The 20,863-nt window shown below is 36.3% G+C and overlaps 1 protein-coding gene across 1 annotated transcript in view; it reads right to left on the bottom strand.

Annotated features, from left to right (window-relative positions):
• Nucleotides 1-20,521, bottom strand: part of LOC104403737 (putative Polycomb group protein ASXL3) — a gene marked incomplete at its 3' end in the record, with an annotated part of 36,340 nt that extends 15,819 nt beyond the window's left edge. The window contains exons 1-4 of the mRNA XM_010011973.1: nt 20,346-20,521; nt 13,930-14,038; nt 12,486-12,597; nt 2,768-2,889 (exon numbers count right to left, since the gene is read on the bottom strand). Of these exons, the coding sequence (XP_010010275.1) occupies nt 2,768-2,889; nt 12,486-12,597; nt 13,930-14,038; nt 20,346-20,521 (519 nt within the window). The remainder of the gene's footprint in view (nt 1-2,767; nt 2,890-12,485; nt 12,598-13,929; nt 14,039-20,345) is intronic.
• Between the last annotated feature and the right edge of the window lie 342 nt (nt 20,522-20,863).

Below are 20,863 nucleotides of genomic sequence, written 5' to 3'. Positions count from 1 at the left end.
GTAAAATCTGCCATCAGAAAGTCAAGCATAAAAGGCAGCTCTACACCACAGACTCTTTTGTCTAAACCCTCATGAATGGGAACTATTTTGCTGGACATTACACTCATACACTCTACAAGAGCAAACCTGAAACTCCCTCAAAAACAAAAAAGCAGCATGAAATACACAGCGGTAAAACACTCAAAACCTTTTTCCCAATAAGGACACTATGGAAGGCAGCGAACCCAGAAAGTTTTCAGACCAAAATGGCAGCCAAGCCTTTGAAAGGTGAGGACATAAGGTCTGACATGTGCCACAGACCTTTGGAGAGTCCACTGCAACTGCAAACCTTCTTAGCCCCTGCAAAGTACCCCAGATCCACTGTTACCTGAGAGAAATCAGGACCAAGAGCCAGGGCTCAGAAAATGCCCTTTCCTCTAAGCTCCTAGTATAGCTCAAGAGATGCAGTGTTGTGACTAATTTGATTCATGAGAACATCCTAAAATGCAGGCTATTACAAGGAAATGTGAGATTGCTGTTTGCAATCTAAACCCAGGCACAGACTCTAGAATTCATTACAAATCAAATCATATGTACATCCAGCATATAATACTTGGAAGAGTATCAAATATGACTAGAGAGGTTAAAAAGTAGATAAAAAATGAAGAAAATCTTCTAATTCTAGCTCAGATCTTTAAACAGTACTGTACCTAACCAACTTGCCTCTCACTTTAATTTTAATGGACTGCAAAACAAATACACACAAGATCAAGTTAATGTGAAGAAACCACTGTTTGTAAAGAAATTGAGTAAGAAACTGTTTGAAAGACTGTCTTGCAGGTTTTCAATCCTCTGAAGACCAATTAGCAATAAAAAAGCAATAGCTAGACCCCATTACAACATACATCCAGTATATATATGTCTATATAGATTAAGCACTTGCTGAGAGCATGATGATGGCTCATCTTCCATTACTTTAGCATGGTACTAGTAAGCTAGCATGAGTTGGAGGAGTGTTTCATAAAGCTGTCTAGAAGTTTCTTGTGTATTCAAAGGTACTACAGGTTCTTCCTTGTTCAAATTTTAGGTATTCTGTACCCATAAAAGCAGTAGAAAGATTTCAAAGTGAAAGAATAAACTTCCAACAGCAATTCTATTAATAAAATCACTGTTAAGATTTATTCACCACTACTACAATATCAAATTAAATCAAATCTACAGCGTGTATATGGCAGTAGCCAACACCTGAAACTTTGAGAAAGCAAAGCAAAAATCCACTACTATTCCACAATACGAATGTCCATTTGTCACTGTGCATAGAGAAAACATTTTACTGATAGCTGTAATAATACTCTCATACTCTGAAGTACAGGATCTAATTACCATTAACTTAATTAAAACTGATTTCTTTTTATTGATTACTTAACTTTCTGATGTTGCTCTAACCCTGCTGCCTTAGGGGATGTTTGCAAAGCTTTCCATCAATGTTACGACTTTTTATATTAATTAAGCTATTCTGATTGGTTTGCCCTTTGAAAAATTATTCTTGATGCTATACATCTGCTAAGTGACAAATGGTACAGCTTAAACAGTTACACAAGGTCAAACATTAATGGCTTTGCTCTTTTTTTTCCCCTCCTTTCCCTTTGCCTGCTCCCCCCAGCCCTAAGAAAGTTCCCATACTGCAAAAGATCTGTACAGAAGAATTTCCAAAAAGTGTGTCTTTTTCACAATTATCCACACAGATAGTAAGCTGTTATGTGCCCACTGATCAATTTTCCTGACCAAACAGATGTGAGAGCCCAATCCAACAATCCTTTCCAGTCCTCAAAGCCTTAAGTACAAGATCGCCTTACGTGAATGATAAAGATCTCTTAATTTTAGTGAACTTAAACTCAAACCCGATGAAAAACTAAGCACAAGTACTGAAGTGTTTCGAGGAGATGTGGAAAGGCTTTGTTTAACTTAAGCCTAAATCAACCACCCAGCAACAAATTACCCCATGAAATATTAGACCTCCATTAACCGTAACTAAGAGAGCAGTTATGAGAAAAAATTAAAACAACGTCATCTCATTATGCTAGAATTTTAGAAAAGTTGTATTTCATTTTTATAGTCTTTACAAGACTAAAAGAATTCCTATACACTCAAATAAAAAAAAAATAGTCAAAAATTCATTACCGCCTCTTAATTTTAATATTTTAGCTTTTTTATTTGCCCAGCTGTAAAGTAAACCAATTTGGCACTGTTTGGAAAATAATTTTCACATTGTTATGCTTTTCATTAACATCTGACTTTCAATAATCAGCTACTTTTGCCAGGCTTTACTACTTATTGGAACCTAAATCATCCAAATTGTAAGTTATTAAAAAAAACCCCAAATCTACCCCACTTTTATAAACTGTAGTGACATATACAGTATGAAACAAAAATTACTTAAGAGACCATAAAGAAAAACTGAACAGCAAGTATACCCAGATTCTTATCTATCTGCAGAACTTCTTTCAAAATCTTTTTTTAAGCTTCACATAAGATTTCCAACACAAATGCTTATATAGGAAAAGTGTGGGTGTGACAAGGTAACCAACTCTGCTTATGTGAAAAGCAGTTAAGAACTGTTAAACACAATAGTCAGAAGGACTGCACCATCGTGGAAAAAAAACAACAAACAAACACCACTAAACAAAGTACTAAAAATCCTCAGAAATGCCTTGAAATTCTGCTGAGATCTAGGACTGACACACATGCTAGAGGGAAGCCAATTGATTATCAGTCAATACAAGCTTACCTGCTTAAGTGCTTTCTTTGTGTGCTGCTGGAAGGAAGATACTAGCTTGCTTTGCACTGGTGCATTAGTAAGGCTCGAATCACGATTGGAAGACATTTCTTCAGATGTCTGCTTTGGGCAAACTTTATAAAAAGGAAAAGAAAAAAAAAATAATCAGAATACTGTTCTAGGGGTTATCTTCCCTGTATCTTGGAAAGTCCTGAGGACAGAAAGGTGCCTGAAAACAAAAATGTAACTCTAAGCAATTCAACTAATCTTGAGGTCCAGATGAGCTGGAAATCTGGACATATTCCAAATAAATGCATTGCTTCACAAATATTTGTACCTCATCACACCTTTTCTATGCAGTTCTGAAGACGTGCATATTTCACTTTTCAGGTCCTGAAAGATAACTGAAATAGTTTAACTATGGTTTTCATACATTAGCTAGACAAAAATTATCTTCCTTAATAAGACATTTTTAATGGATTAGTATGTGTCTAAGTGTGTATTTATACAAAATACACTGATGACCCTGTGTTCTAGAAATATTTATAAATATGTAACTTCATGCCAGACTGTAATGGCTTCTTAGGAGCCAGACTCATCTGTTTTATAAATACTTCTTCGTAAAGCTAAGAACACACACTTTCCTATTTAACAGGTACACTGGAATAATATTCTGCAAAGAGGAATTCTGGTCTCTCAGGTAACACACACTGCTACTTGTCATCCTTCTAAATAATACATGTTTTAATGAACAAATACTACAGTACTTGCATTAAACATCCTCTTATACATTGGGTTATGTGAGACAGAAAAAGTCCCGTTGTTAAAAAATAAAAGGAAATATGATTAATTGTTTTAAAAAACCAGCTTTATTAAATAGATATAAAAGCTGTGAAAATAGCTGGAGGATCCTATTAGTCTTGGTAGTCAGCAAGCTTGACTAAAAGGGCTGTAAAAACCTTTCCACTCTTAATGCCTTGCATTACTATTACTCTCACCAGTGTTCTAAGACAGCTCTGCTACAACAGCATTAGCATGGATCCAGAAATTAAGCAGCTTTTTTTCTTTCTCCTCTGCTGACTCAATTCAAGTCTGTCTTCCAGCACTGCACAAAGCTGGTTTGCATGTTGACATACCTTCTTTATAATCTCTGCAGCTGTATATGGTTTTCTAAGGATTGCCACACTTCACACACCTACCAGAACATTTCAATGACACTCAAAGCAGCTGTAGGCACAACCCAGAAACAATTTTAGCCCAATGTTTCTGTCTACGGTTTTCTGGTTTTCTCCTCCCATCCTTCACTGGGACAAGCAGACACCTGAAGTAGCACTCTTAACTCCCTTGCCTTCAGCAATGTTTCATAGGAGAAATACTGTAATGAATTTCTATTTTGCGTTTGTAAGGAAAAAAGATAGACACAATTTAGTTATCAATAATTAACAGCCACCATAAGATGCACGTGATATAAAACATTAGTTTTCACACTGAAAGAAAAAATAATTAATACTTGCCTCACAGAGAATACACTCTGTTTTATGGCATTGGCATTATGTCAAGATGATTTTCATATTACCTTAAAAAATTTCATTAGCACATAAGACAAATCCTATTTTGTCAAAATATTTTTAACTCATATTTGTCACTTTTTTCCCTTATACACGAAGGATTTGTCAAAATATACAAAGAAACTCCAACACAAACCAGGTTCTGAGTTTACAGCATCACCTGGTTTGGATCAATCTTTTCCACATGGTGAGCAAAGCTTACTATCAAAAAAAGACAACTTAAAGGAGAAGCAAAGTGCCAGCAAAAAACAAACAATAGCTGGTTTATATAATCTAAATCACTGCAACAGCTAAGCTCCCAAGACAATGAGCAACTACACCAAAATAAAAACCTGACATTTCAAATTACCCAGCCTTTGTCTTTTCCTTCAAAGAGAGTTTTTTTACCAACAAAGGTCTGAGACTCAAAGAACTGAGTAAAAAAAAGAAATAGTGTGAATACACAAACCCCAGAGCTAAGGATCGGAGAACAAATTTTAAAATTCCTAAAGAATGGAAACAGTTCCATACTTAACTGTCCCTCCTAAGAGTGGATATAACATGACCTGTCATGAAAAACCTAATCCTGTTCTCCAGGATAACTGCCCCTCCTATCACCTTCTTGTTCAAACGCGAAATTCTGATTTTCGTTACTCTGATCTAGGACATTTTCCAAGAGTCTGTCCTATTTATTTTGGTGGTAAAGTTCACTTTGCAGAGGTCTGGCAACACTAACTGATGATGTTCAACACCACAATATTTAATGTCAAAATCATGATACAGCACAGGAATAAAAATATGCATAGTTCTAGATTAATTTTGTGCTTTCATTCATTTTTCTTTTAACAATAAACTGTGACATTGTGACAGGGCCCATTAGTTCTTATTTCTATCACTACTTCAGTTTTACATAAAAGTATTATCAGTGTTTGGTTTCCTTAAAGCTTTGACAACAAAGTTAAACCAAGAAATAGGGATTGTTCTAGGCGGTGAAGCAACTGGAAATGAAACTCACTGAAACAATAAATAGCTTTCCGTCACTGCAACCTCTTCCGCAGGTACAGAAGAAAAACCTCACTGGTTCAGGCTGGTTCAGTTTAGAGCAACCCAAACTGAGGTCTTTCAGAGTTTTGAAAACAAACTTTTTTCTGTAGTCTATGATTAAAGAAATAGATATGTGAGGCTGAAATCTGCTATTTAAAAATTTTAAAATTACATTGTGACTAAAGAAAGCCAACTTCATTAACTAACAACAAATGATACTTCCTTTCTAAAATATATTTTGTATATTATAAATACTTTCCTTTATAAATCAAGTAGCTTAAAATAGTAAGAAGCTATTTTAAATATTGTTTTCCATGTTTTAATTAAATTTCCATTTCAAACCAGCTTGATATAAATCATGGCTATAAAACTAACCATCTAGTAAATAAGAGATGTCATTGCCTATTTTCCAAAAGTAGAAGATAAAAACATTAAAAATCTAAATACATTATGTTAATTTATATAATTGCTTAATACCATACAGTTTATTAACTTTATTAGCAAACAATAATGCTACATAATATTTAATATACACGCCTTATTTAGAGGATAACCAAGATACTAATTGTTTACAAAACAACATGAATTGACTTTTCTGTAGAAAATTAAATACAAATATGTGGCGATGAATAAATTTATTCTTTAAAACTTCTGCAACTTAGTCATTTAAATCAATCTGTGCTAAACTACAATGCCTATGACCACAGAATATGGCATTTATTTATTGGTTCATTTATATGGATAACATCCAACTTATTTTCTCTGAATGGGTCAGAAGAAAAAAAGAGGAAAATATCACAGGAAAACATGTAAGTGTTTGAAATAAACATTGATGATCTTAGTGAAAAATTCGATGCCTTAAAAACAGAGCAGGCGTTTCTGCTATGGAAACCAAAGAACACAGTAACCTCAAAACAAACTGAAGAAGAGCCAGTGGTCTTTGTATAACATTGGAAATCTGCAACTACTTTATCCATAAGCTCTGAAAAGGTATGAATTTTATCAGATCCATGTTTGCTTGAAAAGCTTTATCAGAAAAGAATGCTAAAAATAAACTGTATGCTGGGGAGAAAAAAAAGAACCTTGAAAGAATGTGACAGATGAAGGAAAAATATTTGGGTAGCAAATAAAGAGGATTCACCATTATTGCTACAACAGAAAAAGTGAACAAGAGCAGTTTTAAGCCTACAGGAGGCATTTCCACTTAGTGGAGAATAATTAGGCTCCATTCTTTAAATCGGCTTCTTCTAGGGCCAGGACTGAGTGAAGGAATAAAGCAAAAAGCAACTATTAAGCCATAAACTGTTAGGTTATGAGCTGGAAGAGCAGCTGGGTTTCTGAAGATAAGACCTCCTTAGTGAGTGTTCAGAGAGTGTTAACTTGAATGATAGAATTAGAATTAGCAAAAAGAGCATACTGAAAATGTTTTCAACAACCTCCATTTAAAATAACTTTCTCTCTTTCATTTTTCCAAGACCAGTTTTGGTAATTGCTATAAAAGGATATCCTATAAAAGGATATCCTTTATAAAAATCAGCAATGCTATGTTTTAATTTCTGTAATGAAAAGATTGCATCTGTAATTTTTTATTACCTTTTACCTTTCCCACCCAAGAAATATGACATCTACTCAAAAAATATTAGAGGACGTGTTTCTTCAAAGAAACAATTTTTATAAGAATACAACTTAAAATTCTGTTTCACTGCCACTGAAAGTTATTAGGAATAATTATAAACAGATTTATGAAACTAGATGGACAGAAGAATTGTTGGAGTGTTTTAGGCGGCTGATTTTCCCAAAATATATAGCACAATTAATTCTCATTTCGGACAGACCATATTGATTTAAAATCAAACCAGTAAAATCAACAGCAGTTCACTCCCTTCTTTGTTACAGAAACCACAGCAGATGAGAAGGATTGTTTACTAATGGCCACATTACAAAACACAAATTAATATTGCTACCATATGCTAAAGAATAGAGTCTACCTCAAGCATAAAATGCACACACACACTCTAGAGATAGAAAATTTCAGAGAGATCTCCCTCAGGAAAACATACACACAAAATCTCTCTCTAAAATATCCATAAAATTCAATATTTTCTTTGGGTGACATAAATCTATACTTGTATTGACATAAACAGTTACACTCTGCCAACACAGATGTATCAAGTAATTCGCCTCCATCATTCTTTGATCTCTAGAGCCCAACTTGCAAAATCTGAACAATTCAGAACTCGACTATTGCCATCAGTTCTTGAAAATGAAAACCAGTTTGAGAGTTAGTTAATTGTACAAGTTTGCCAAAGAAAGCAAAACCAGATGCATATAGCAAGGGCACTACTGTGAGTGTAATATTCTTTTTGAAAAGCAATACTAGTACTGTGAAATGACAAATAATACTGAATAGTCTTATTTGGAAAAAGACATCAAATTCCACATGAGCTTGGTAGCTTCCACTGAATTGCATTATATTCTTGGCATGCTTTTGAGCCTAGATGTTTCACAAAGCTTTGAAAACTGTGAAACCTCGTTCCGAAGTAAGTCAACATTTTCCACTAAAAATATACAGTCTGTCATCACTAAGCCACCAATTTCTTAGGCCTCATTAACTCTACTGTACAGCAAAAAAAACCTCAAAAACAGACGAGAAAGATCTCTCCCTCAAGCTCCACAGTATCTTCTCTCATCCTTATGACTCCCCTCCAGTGACAATGAAACAAATAGAACTTAAACTTGATCCTGGGTATGGTATTTTTATTGTATGGCTACTTGCAGACAGATGAAAAAACTCAAGCTACCAAACAAACAACAACAACAAAAAAAAAAGTGAAAAAATCTCTCTGACGTGTCATCAAAACCTCTTTATGTTCGAGCTGCTATTCTGTTACTGTCCTGCTTTTAGAAAAGCCTATTCCACATCCAGATGTTGCCACATGCAACAGTCATATTCAGCAGAATCATGTAGTATTATTCCCAAGAAACAAGATGGTAAGGATAACAGGTTTCCCTGAATTGCCTGAAGTTCCATTGCAGAAAGGAACTGAACTTCTAAATGTGGACTCAGGTTTCAAACAATGATGAATAATCATTCCTCACTAGAGGAGTTATCCTAGTGGCTTCCTATTCCACAAGGCACAAGATGTTAAGAGCAGAGTAGCTACAAAGAAAGAAATTCAGGATTCAGCATGAATCTGATCCGCTATCGTTCATCATTTCATCTACTATGTCTAAGAAAACTGTCTAAGAAATTAATTCTGCCATTTCATGTTCGCAATTGAAGATCTTAAGAGTTTTAGGAAGTGCTGAAAACCAAAGTGTCTCAAGAGGAGTGTCCTGGGTTCAGCAAGGAGACATATGTTGCTCATATTTGGGCAAACATCAGAACCTATGTTTGGGTTGGGTTAGTGAGGGAAATCACTCTACAGAGGAATTGCTACATCATTGTGCATTCCATTGGCTTGCATGAAGATAATTTTTAATCAACTGCGCTCCATGGCTGAGAGATTAGCCCTGGCTACAGAAACCCTAGGGACAAATGCTTTTTGAGAACAGAACATTCTATTGATGGGCAAAAGGATATTATAGTCATCATTTTCTCAGGCAATAGTAATTGGGATTTTAATTCTGTAACTGACTGCATCTTTACATGCCGCCAGTGTATTTGAGGGAAATGGAATTTATGAAAAAGATATGAGACTGCTGGAAACCTTCTATAGAAATGCCATTCCAAAAAAAACCCAGCTGTAGCATAAAGAGTTTCCTTAACATAAGAGTTTGGAGAAGGTGGGGGAAGAAAGGTTTCTCTATAGCATCTGAAAAATCCTGAGGTGTTATCATTCCAGTTGTCAGTTTAGCAACACTGATGTGGAGTAACAGCTTTTGCCAAGTCATGTGTTTATAACTGTGAGGAATTTTTATATTACTATGCTAATAAAATTGTTCAGTAGCCTGCATTTATACTGGGAAGAATGTGCCTGCTGGGGAATAATGTGATTCTTCTCTGAGTGTCAGCTGGTTCTTTTTACAGTGAAAGCTGAAGACTATCATCTAAAAGCCCACAAATCGACTGAGGCGGTTGCTTGGGGTTTCATCCCCTGCTTCCAGCTAACTTTAAAGTGTCACTTTTCAAACTCTTGCTAAACAATTCCTGATCACTCTGTCAGAACTGGGGCTTCTGGACTCTATCATAGTGGAAACAAGAGCAAATAAAAATGCAATCAATTGGGCAATTAAGAATACAAAGTGCAAGCAATGTCCATCATCATATGTATCACAGATACTAAGGCTGAAAGGAGACATTGTAGCTATTGACCTTTTCTAGAAGGCAAGTTAGAGAATTGCATAATGCGTTTTTTGTACTGAATGAAACGGGATTTTTATGTCACAGAATAGTTTCCTGGAAAGAAAAAAATCCAGGCTTTAGTGGGCAAAGCTTAGTTGATAGACATCTTGTTAGATTTGGTCTGCTAGACCAAATATTTTCTTCAGATAGGTTTCCTCAAATATTTACAAACCGATCCAGTCACCACCTCATGTTTGATAAACTAACTAGACTGTCCCTAGTAAATTTCCCAGAGCAGAGTATTTGTTTACTCAGGAGTTCTTGCATGTCTTTTCTAAATCCTTCCCTATTTTTCTTCTTACAGCTATAATGAATGCAATATATACACTACTAATCATTTAACTAGTGCTATACCCAAAGGAAACACTGTGCCTATATTCTTTAATCAGTACTACCAGATTTATAGTCCAAGAACTGCATTGGACTAATTAGCAAAAGCATCTCATTCATGTTCAATTCATTTTCTGTTACGATCCTTAAATGCTTTGCAGATTTATTGGTTTATTGAATACATGTTTTCACTGTGCAAATGTGCCCTTTTTCTTCACTTTAAAGGCTAAAAAAAATTCATGCTGTTGAACTGTAATCATTTACAAGGCAATCAAGAGGGACCTCAACATTATTATATATCATCAATAAATTTAATCAAGAAGGCTTTTCTACTTTTCAGAAAGTATTGACAAAGATACTGAATGAAGAGTGGTCAACACATCCTTAAGAGAACAGCAACAATACCTACTGTGATGGTCATTCCTGCGCCTTTGCAGATCTCACAATTAGTAATTTTCAATCCACATAAAACTGGCTGTGTTTCCCAGGCTTGGTCTTGTTTTTAAGCCAAGCATTCTATACTGTAAATAATATCACCTATCAAATTCTACATATATCTCAACATATACCTTTAACAAGAAAACTTCCAGTCTCAAGAAGAGGTATTATCAAACATGTCTCACAAAATTACGTTCTATATCAATGGGTTGATACAAGATCTGCTGTCTACAATTCCTTATTAATCACATCCAGCATCAGCCTTCCTATATGTCATATAGACTCACTACTGCTATCCCATTTACTCTTTTTAAATATATCCACCACATGACACCAAAAAGAAGTCATATTTGAAAAAGTTAAATATATTGCGGTTTTCCAAGATTTGTTAAAGATGAAACATGAAGAAAAGTTCTCAGCTTTAAAAACGATCTAGGTGTAATTTACTGCTCTAACCCAAATATTTTTAAATGTTTAATTTTAGCAGCTGCTCCTTTATGTCACCACAAGTGCTAGAATCATTTTTATTGCTGTAAACTGTGAAGTTAGCATGCAGCCTCCTCCCAATCAAAACCCTGCAATTTTCTACTTCTGGCATTCTGGCATCCTTATTTACATCCTACCACTCCTAAATAATTGCCAGGTTTTTGCCCTGATTTTTATTTGTTTATGACAAATAACACCAACTTTTGCCTTCCTATCCACACACTTACACTGCTTTTCACCACTGTATTCTTCCAGTGACTTACAGAAGTGTACATCAGCAAACTATCTGTGTATCAGATGGGAATTGTTCAAGAACTACAAATATATATGTTCACTCATACAGGCAGTCTATACTACATCATAGCGTAAAACCACTGCACATGCAGATTCAGTTGAATTATAAACATATCAAAGAAAATGAAGAAACAGAGCCAATTAATAGTACTTGACTTTTGTTTTTAATACTAAGCTTCAAAACTTCACCACCAGATTCACAACCACCTGTCTTAGCTAGTTTTCTTACTCCTGTCGCTAAGCATTTTGTGATTTTCTCAATGCTGCTAGCAAGCAATACTGAAACAGCAGCACCAGTCCTGCATAGATGCAGCATGGAAACTAAGTAAGATCAAAAGGGATGTCTGTAGAAGAACAACAAGGTGAGCTGAGCCTTTTCATGTTCTAGTTGTAAACAGGACACCCTCTCACCAGATATGAAGTGAGTCAAAACAGCAGGCTGCAGTCCAGCAGTAGGGCACGTTGTGAGAGGACAGCAGAAGAGAAAACTGATCAAGGAAAGGTTAATATCAGAGGTCCTGTGAACCTTGATTTTTCTATAAAACATTTACTTTATAAATATTACATGAGTGTAGTTTTAATAAGAAGAATATTAATTTCTATTACTTGCAGGTAATTGTAGGTGACTGAAGAACTGTGTTTTCTTCATGAGCAATTATTGCCTCTCAAAAAGAAAAAATATTTCCAAGGTTTCCTTTTTTAAGTTTTTGCAATGTTTCAATTTGCCATTATCTCAGAGGAAAAAAAAATGCACAGGATTTGATACTTCATACTTCAACATGTCTTTATGTCAACATGGCACCCAGGAGAATCTCTGCCTGAAATAAAAAAATACAAACCTTTGTCCTGTGCCCAAAACTCTGCTGAGGGACCAACCCCACATGCCTGCACTGAAAGGAGTGAGATGTCTGCCTGACGATGGCAAGTCTGAAGCCTGGTAAGGCAAATTACTGTGGGACTAGAAAACAGCTGTGGGCGCTAGAGCAAAAAATTTGTAAGCCAAAACATTATCTACACAAAACACACTAAACAGCACTGCTCACTGTCTTTTACAGATCTAAGTTAAATAAAGGTAGTTGGTGTTCTTGATTTCTTTATAAGGCCAAAAAAGACAGGGAGTCACTCAAAACCAGTTCTGCTGAGTAAAAAACATTACTTATACTGTTTAGTAATCACACTATTAAAATCTTAAGTAAACAATACTTATTCTTTTCCCACCCTCTTATACTGAAATTAAAACACCTACCACCATTTTCTTCTCCATTGTTATTGTTTGTCTCAGCCATGTCAGTGCCATCTAACTCAGATTCACATCCTAAATCCAATGTTCCATCAGTAGGGCATGATGATTCTTCTTTCTACAGGTAAAAAAGGAAAAGAAAACTAAAATTAACAGGAAAAAAAAAAATCAATCATGATCCTGATGCATCTCTGAAAATAGATTCCTGCAGTGTGCTCCCATGCTTACATTTCAAAAAACAGAATAAATATGCTTGATATGATTGTGAGTTACTTCAGAGAAAGACAAAAAAACAGACCTCCATGAAACAACCTGCAAGGCAAAAAAGCTATTTTGTAAAGTCATAACATACTCTCAAAAAAAAAAAAATAATGCAAGAACTTCCACTTTTTTTTTTTTTTTTAACAAAAGCAGACTTGTTTGGCTGTTAATATCCTAGTTTTCCAGTTGAGTGTCCGCAACGCTGCAGCAAAACACAAATCCTTTAATGTTTCTTTTCTGCCTTTGCCTGTTTCCTGAATTCAAATAGCTGAAGCAACCTGGAGCTCACAAGCATGGGAGTGATTGTGAATACCTGGATTTGTGCCAAGAATATCTCCCGATTTAAAGAAAAACAACAGCATCTGGTTTAGTAAATTAGGAAAGACAGCTTCTGAAAACTATTAATTCAGTCTCAGATACAGAATTTTTGCTGATCTGGAGCAGTCAAATCTTTTTTTTTTTTTAGTATTAGTTTTTAAACCCTTGCATCAAGTAAGTCTGCCATAAATTACAAAAGATCCTTCCCCCCAGCCTAAAATTTTAATTGACTGTGTTTAGATTGCCAAACATATTCTCACTTTGTTGTTTCTCACCTCTGCCTCACATTCCTCCACTCCTATTGTGAAGCTACTCTAAGTTCGATCATGTACAGCAACAAAAAATTTCCACTCAAAGTAGTCATCATATGCATATCAGAAAAAGAAAAATAAAGAGGAGAGGCATAGAAAAAGCAAAAAGGCTATCATTTTAATTACAATTGTTCTCAAAAGCAATGCTGTGACCTGTAAACTAAAAGCTGATTTATATTAGACTTGCAAATAATTTTGCACTATTTAAAAATCAAACATTAATATAATTATTTAATGAGAAAGTCAGTTATCCTTTTGAGCTCACTGCCCATAAAACAAAGGCCTTTCTGTGAACAACTCTGAAAAAGCAGCATTTTAGCTAAACTATATGCATTTAATACCATACGCCAAATTCAAGAACATGTCTATGCTTTCTAGGATAAAACATTCAATGTTTACTTTCATTATAAATCCTTTAAAAGACATCTGAAAGCAGTTAGAATTACTATCAGGTCATTTCCTCTCCAAAGAATCTATCTGTTTACCTTTATATCTATTGAGACATTCATAAAACGGATTAATAGTGCTATGTACTTTCCATATACAAAATTTAAACTTACTTTGAGAGCGTAGAGTCCTGACTTCCCAGGGATTTTGAAGAATGTTCCATCACCTACACGAGTGTTAGTATGAAGCATTGCATTCAGGCAAGCTAATGGAGAGGTTCCACTGAAAAATAAAATTGTGCAGTCCAAGATTGAGTGCCTCTTGTAAAACTATTCCCTTGTTCTATTTTTTTTAAACTCATGCTTGCCTGGCTTTTTTTTGCCCCCCCCCCCCCCCCTTCTTTTTTTTTTTTTTTTTTTAATTCTCTCAACCCTGAAAACATCTACATTACAATAACAGGCCAGTTTCAAACTTAATCATATGCATCTGTCCCTTAGGCTCGAGGCAAAAAGTCTGTGAATTATAATTATGCTTTTCTTCATACAGCAAGCAGCTCCACATTCTAAGAGAACCAAAGTCCAAATATTTATGTGAAATTATTTCGTAAATAACACCATGAAGCCTCGTTTTTAAAATGTTACAGACAATGTGGCTGCTGCACATGAATGATCAAAACAGTACCAAGTTCAAGGGCAGCTGCATCCCATAGGATGAAAGGCAACAAAAGAATAATAAAGAGCCCAGGAAGAACACATTTAAAATTAAAAGTGGTACATAGTTAAGCCTTCTTCTGTCTTAACATGGACAGCCTGAATTACTACACATAAATACAAGCACATTTCTGCCTTCTATGAATCACTATCTTTTCTAATTAGAGTTGTTTTAGAGATTAAGAGATTGACCTATTCAAGGTAGTAATTGTAACACCACTGTGGAATGCATGTTAAGGGACTATTTAAAAAGAAACACAACACATTAAGAAAAAATAAAAAGAGTACTTGTACAGAGATGTCTTTGTAGTATACACATGTTCACATCAGAAAAAGAAAGCAAATGTTTCTACCCTTGCTACACTTACACTATTCAGAAAAGTTGATCTAAAAAATGGTGAGGAAGAAGGTAGTTATAAATTATTTTATTTAATTTTAATTTAAAAATTAAAGTACAAGGTTTATAGATGTACTATCACATCTTTGTCCCCATTTACTGACTAGTGTACACGGTGTACTCAGGGACTGAATCTGAAACTGTGCTTCCTCCCCGGGGTCCCCAGCCTGCACGCACGCTTATCTTTAGCCACGTAAATATATTCCACTTAGTTAAGTGGAACAATGCCTGTGCATTAAATTAAGTGTGTTGCTATGTATTTCAGGATTAATTATATGCTCAACTATAAACCAGGAACATGACTTCAAAAGTCTATCAAAAGAAACTACCATTCTTTATTATGCAATACTGTAACACAACATTCAATCTTTGTTGAAAATTGCATGACTGATTTTTTTTTACAAATGCAACTGGACTGAAATTGTCATCTTTCATATGGTAACACTTTTTATTGATTTCCATGGCTCTGTTACAACAAAATTCTTCCCTACTGTAAATGTATTAATTTCATGGCAAGATGAAGGGTGTGATAATTGCACTTCCAGTAAAAATTAAAACTATAAAGTGTCCTCAGGACAGGAAGTCCTGTCCAATATAATTTATTTACTATTTGTCACCTAATGTATCACATTACTACATCTAAAATCAAAAAGTACAGATAAAAATGCTGCTTGTACATAAACACATCGCATATTTAACAGATATTTATTTTACGAAGTATTCTAAACACAATCATGCAATATGAAAACTTTAGTGAGTTTTTGTTGTTTCTTTTCCCTCATGAAAATAAAACTAATTCCACATCTGGTTTTGATATAGCACTAGAGCAGAACACAAAACTAAATAGAGTAGAAATATAATGATACTGCTAGCAGTAGCATACAAAACATTAAGAGATTTCATTGAGTTTAATGATTACTTAAAACAGTTTTGGAATAAGTAGGATACTTCTCTTTATACATTTTCCTTATTGTATTAATGTTTGACAAGCAACGACACAAAGCGTTTAAAACAGCAGTTCTGGCTGCATAATTCCTTCCATATGTTAACATATATAACGTGAAGCAATTTCAGCTCTCACAGTCTTGGATCTTTTTAGTGAAACATTATCACAGACTAAGACTTTCTCTGCAAGATAGAAAGAACTTGCTGACTCTGCAGTGGAAGACAAACTCAATGTATCAACAAGAAACAAAACTGTGTGTGCATGTATGCACAGTTTGTATCCTTGTTCTATTCAGATGTAGATATTCTGGACACCACACTTATTTTTACATATCATTAACCAATTAAAATGATACAAGATGAATGAACCTAAAATAGAGGATTTGGCAATCTCTTATGACCACTACTGTGCTCACAGCAGATATCTTAATCTTCAAAGTCTAGCCAACTGGCAAGTGGACAATAGAAAATACTCACTGACTTACAAAGAAATCCATAGCAGCTACTGAGCCAAGGAGTACTTTCAACTACTGTTATGCTTGTTTCATACAGATATCTGAAGTTCCTAAATAATTAGGCATGCAACCAAAGGGTCATATCCGTCCTTCTTAAAAATTGGACTTGGGTATGACTATAAGGAGCACAAAACAAACTACACATACTTAACAAAGTTAACAAATGAACTAATAATCTGGACATTGTGGGGTGGGATATATTTTGAGCTAGCAGCTCAAACTGGAATTCCATGGTGTCCTTTATCACTGCTGTCAACCAGTGACTTGTATATTCTTGTGCCAGTGCAGGGATCCTTAAAACACTGCATTAAAATTCCCAGATGTTACCCACAAGGGATGCTGGAAATGCTCGCAACATATGCTATCACAACACATGTGACTGCAATTAGAAAAGCCAGCAACCAAAGATCCCATGATGCAGTCTTATGTCTGAATCACAGAGAAGTTTCTGATGGATCCAGACTACTTATTGCATGTTTTCTAAATTCTCCCACAACCTAAGGACATATTCGTTCAGCTGAGTGCTGCTGGCGTGTATAAATACAGCAGCCAAAGCCTGCCAAATACAAGGCTAGATATCTTTGGATGTCAAAAACAGTGCAGAACCTAGGTTCCTGAAATATTTCAAGTCAGTTCAACATCGGTTCAGTTAAATCAAATTGGATATAATAATATTCTACTTTGTAACTTAGTATCTATGAATTTTTAGAGCCATATTTTAAATTCATATCCTGTAAGTTTTTTGTTTTCTACACATGAGGAATATGTTTACCATTTACATCTTTAAGATACAGAACTTTCACACTATTTATCCTCTTTTAAGTGAGATTGCTTTAAACCACTGCAGTATTCTAAAAGTCATTCTAACATGAGAGTCACTCTCTGTAGACAAAGTATGCCTTTAAGACTGCTCCATTTTATAGGATCATCAATTCATAGAATAATTTGGGTTGGAAGGGACCTTAAAGATCATCTAGTTCCAAACCCTCTGCCATGGGCAGGGACGCTTTCCACTAGACCAGGTTGCTGGTCATATATTTATTTTATATACCTATATATCTATATATACATACAAGCAGTATACCCACACCTACACACTTTAAAATAGATCTAAGAAATGGAAAGTTACTTACTTTCTGTAAAGGTGATATGAAGTTACAACAACCAGCAACATAGGAAAAAGAAAAAAAAAAATAATTAGCCTTCTAATATAAGATTTTTAATACACTTTGATCAAAGACATCAGTTATTTCGATGTGTAATGAATGCTCTTTCCCAGAACCACTACACTTTGGTAGTATTCCACACATCCTTCCAAATCTAATCACACAATTCCTGTACATCACCAAAGCAAGTTTCTCACCCCAACTCCCCCAGTCAAAAATATCTCCAATATTTTGTGATTCTGGGCTCCCTCTACTGGCCATGCAGCCCGCGTTACCTAAAACGAAATGCCACACTAGACAGTCTCTACATGAAAAGCTCTGCAAAAACCGGGTAGAGGAAGCACAGATTTCAGTTACTCTCTCCCTTGCCACCTTTCCCAACACCCTACAAAAATCTGTAAAAACACTGGTGGAAACACTACTCATTTTTATACTGTAAACTTCTCAAACACAATTTTGTTTCAAAAAACCCCTGAAAACTTCTATGGTCATACTTCTAATTCTAATGGTCTTTGCTAGACTGCGTGTCAAGAGAAAGAGATTATGATATTGGAAAAAAAAATGTTTTAAATATGGAAAATATATTGACTAAAGCCAACCAATGGAGTGTGGCAGACAGTGAAAGTTCCCTGACACTATGCAGACAAGGCACCTTGGGTCCTGCAGCAGGCAGCATTTGGCCACTCAGTTCCCCTGCACATGGCATAGCCCCCTCCCAGAACTTAGGACATGTTCCCAAATTGAAAAACAACTGTTACAAGAGAAGCACTCAGCTATCGTAAATGTGCTCAGTATTTATTTGTTTGAAATCATCTGCTCATTTCATACAGATCCGTAAATAGTCACAAGGGAGCAACAATTTTTACACACTGCTGGAAACGAAGTAAAACCAAAAGGCTTCAGAACTAATTTCTAGACTCAATATGAAGTCACACAGAATAAAATATGTTTATAATGAATGTAAGTTACACCGGGTTTGGAGTACACAAGAGCAATAGCAGATAAAGAAAATAAAACTTATGGCGAAAGGCTGTAGAAAACACATTTGTGTGGTCCATAAAAGTTAAAGAAGATGTAATTGTAATTTTTCAGAAAAATGTAAAAGGCTGTTGAAGGAGATAAATGTTCTTCACGGCCACTGGGGGAAGAAAAAGAAAGTTCACAGATCATCTAAAAGTGTGAATGTAGCTGTTGATGTTTTAATCAACACCAGAACAGAGCAGGGAAGTTTGAAAAATGACCTTCATTAGAAGATCAAATACATACCAGTCCTGGCTGGTACATATACTGGAACCTGTCCCAGTGATAGTGTTTGTATTGAATGGTCTTTTCAGCATACGTCCAGCACTGTATCCTAGGATTCTTCATCTCAAATAAATAAAAGTTTGGGTAAGGCTGCGGTTAACGATACACCCTAAGTATATTTTTTTCCAATGTATACAGCAGCCAGAAATGCTGAAGAATTGAGTAGATGTCTAGAAGTGCTCTCCTCGCTGAAGTGTTTCATGGAATAATGCATGCAGTACTAGATGCCCAGGGTGATGAAGCCAAAGAAGCAGCTTTTCCCCAATCTTCAGAGAGTGTGTGTCCATGGCCTTGCCAGCAAAATGTCTGAACTTGCTGTAGCCATGACCTAAACTGGGGCAGACACACAAACCCACCAGGAACCTAAGGACCGATATCAAGACAAGAAGACAGGAAAACTGCCACTGACTGCTTGCTCTCCCTGCAGCAGTCATTAGCGCTGGGGCTGAGGCAAGCTCTTCCAGCCCAGGCTCAGGATGAAGAACTGGGAGAGGTCCAGTGAACAGAAGACTGAAAAACCCCAGATACTCTACTGTATTCAAATGATACAAGCATAAGATCCTTCCTTTGCACAGAGGGAAGTAGAGAGCACAGAGCATGGCTGAAACCAATGGTGATGACTGCAAGATTTGCTGCCAACCACTTACAAACTTTTCAGCAATAAAACCTCCAAGTTAATCTAAACAAATCAAATGACATGATGATGAAGACTCCACTGTCTTCCCTGGTTATTTTGTAGATCTGTACACAGTGTGGTGGGCTGGATGCCAGGTGCCCATGAAAGGCACTCTATCACTTCCCCTCCTTCCCCTGGACAAGGAAAATACAACAAATGGCTCATGGGTCAAGATAAAGACAGAGAGATCATTCACCAATTATCGTCACAGGCAAAACAGGCCTAACTTGGGGAAATTAGTTTAATTTATTACCAATTTATTACCAATCAAATCAGAGTAGGATAATGGGAAAAAAAAAGTAAAACACCACCTTCCCCCCACCCCTCCCTTCTTCCTGGGCTCAGCTTTACTCCCAATTTCCTCTCCCTCCCCCCTGCCAGTGACACACAGGGATGAGGAATGGGGGTTGTGCTCAGTTCATCACATGCTGTCTCTGCTGCTCCTTCCTCCTCAGGGGGAAGACTCCTCACACTCTTCCCCTCCTCCAGCATGGGTCCCTACTATGGGGTGCAGTCCTTCAGGAACAGACTGCTCCAGTGTGCGTCCCCCATAGGGTCACCAGTCCTGCAGCAAATCTGCTCCAGTGCGGGCTTCTCTCTCCATGAGGCCACAGGTTCTGCCAGGAGACAGCTCCAGCGTGGGCTTGCCAGAGGATCACAGCCTCCTTCAGGCATCCCCCTGCTCTGACATGGGGTCCTCCATGGGCTGCAAGTGGATATCTGCTCCACCATGGACCTCCACGTGCTGCAGGAGCACAGCTGCCTCACCATGGTCTGCACCACGGGCTGCAGGGGAATATCTGCTCTGGTGCCTGGAGCACCTCTTGCCCCTCCTTCTGCTTTGACCTTGGTGCTTGCAGAGTTGTTGCTCTCACATATTCTCATTCTTCTCTTCAGCTGCAATTGCCAGTGTGCTGGATTTTATTTCCCCTCTTCTTAAATCTGTTATCCCAGAGGCACTACAATCATCACTAGTGGGCTCAGCCTTGGACAGTCTGTCTTGGAGCCGGCTGGCATTGGCTCTGTTGACACAGGGGAAACCACCCGTCATAGCATGACACTCCCCCCGCAAAAAACCTTGCCACGCAAACCCAATACACAGAGGAATACCAGCAGCAGTACATTTGCTTTCTCATCCAATGTTAAATACCGATTACACAGTCCAGGTAAAATTTCATTCAGAGTCATCCTTCTTTTAATTGACTAAACATGTTAATTCAAAATAAACCAATTTAGATTATCAAACAGAAAACTTGATTGGAACAATCAATTTAAATCTTGCTTTTGAACTTTTTGCATTTATTTTCCTATTGCAAGGTTAATTCATTCATTGCTTGAAATGATTAAAATACCTCCATCAGCAAATAAATAGAGCTTTAATGTAGTATTACTT

Source organism: Nestor notabilis, unplaced genomic scaffold, assembly GCF_000696875.1.
Source record: "Nestor notabilis isolate BGI_N333 unplaced genomic scaffold, ASM69687v1 scaffold4813, whole genome shotgun sequence".
In the NCBI taxonomy this organism is placed as follows: domain Eukaryota; kingdom Metazoa; phylum Chordata; class Aves; order Psittaciformes; family Psittacidae; genus Nestor; species Nestor notabilis.
Note: the sequence above shows the minus strand (reverse complement) of the source record. Positions and strands in the feature narration are given on the sequence as shown.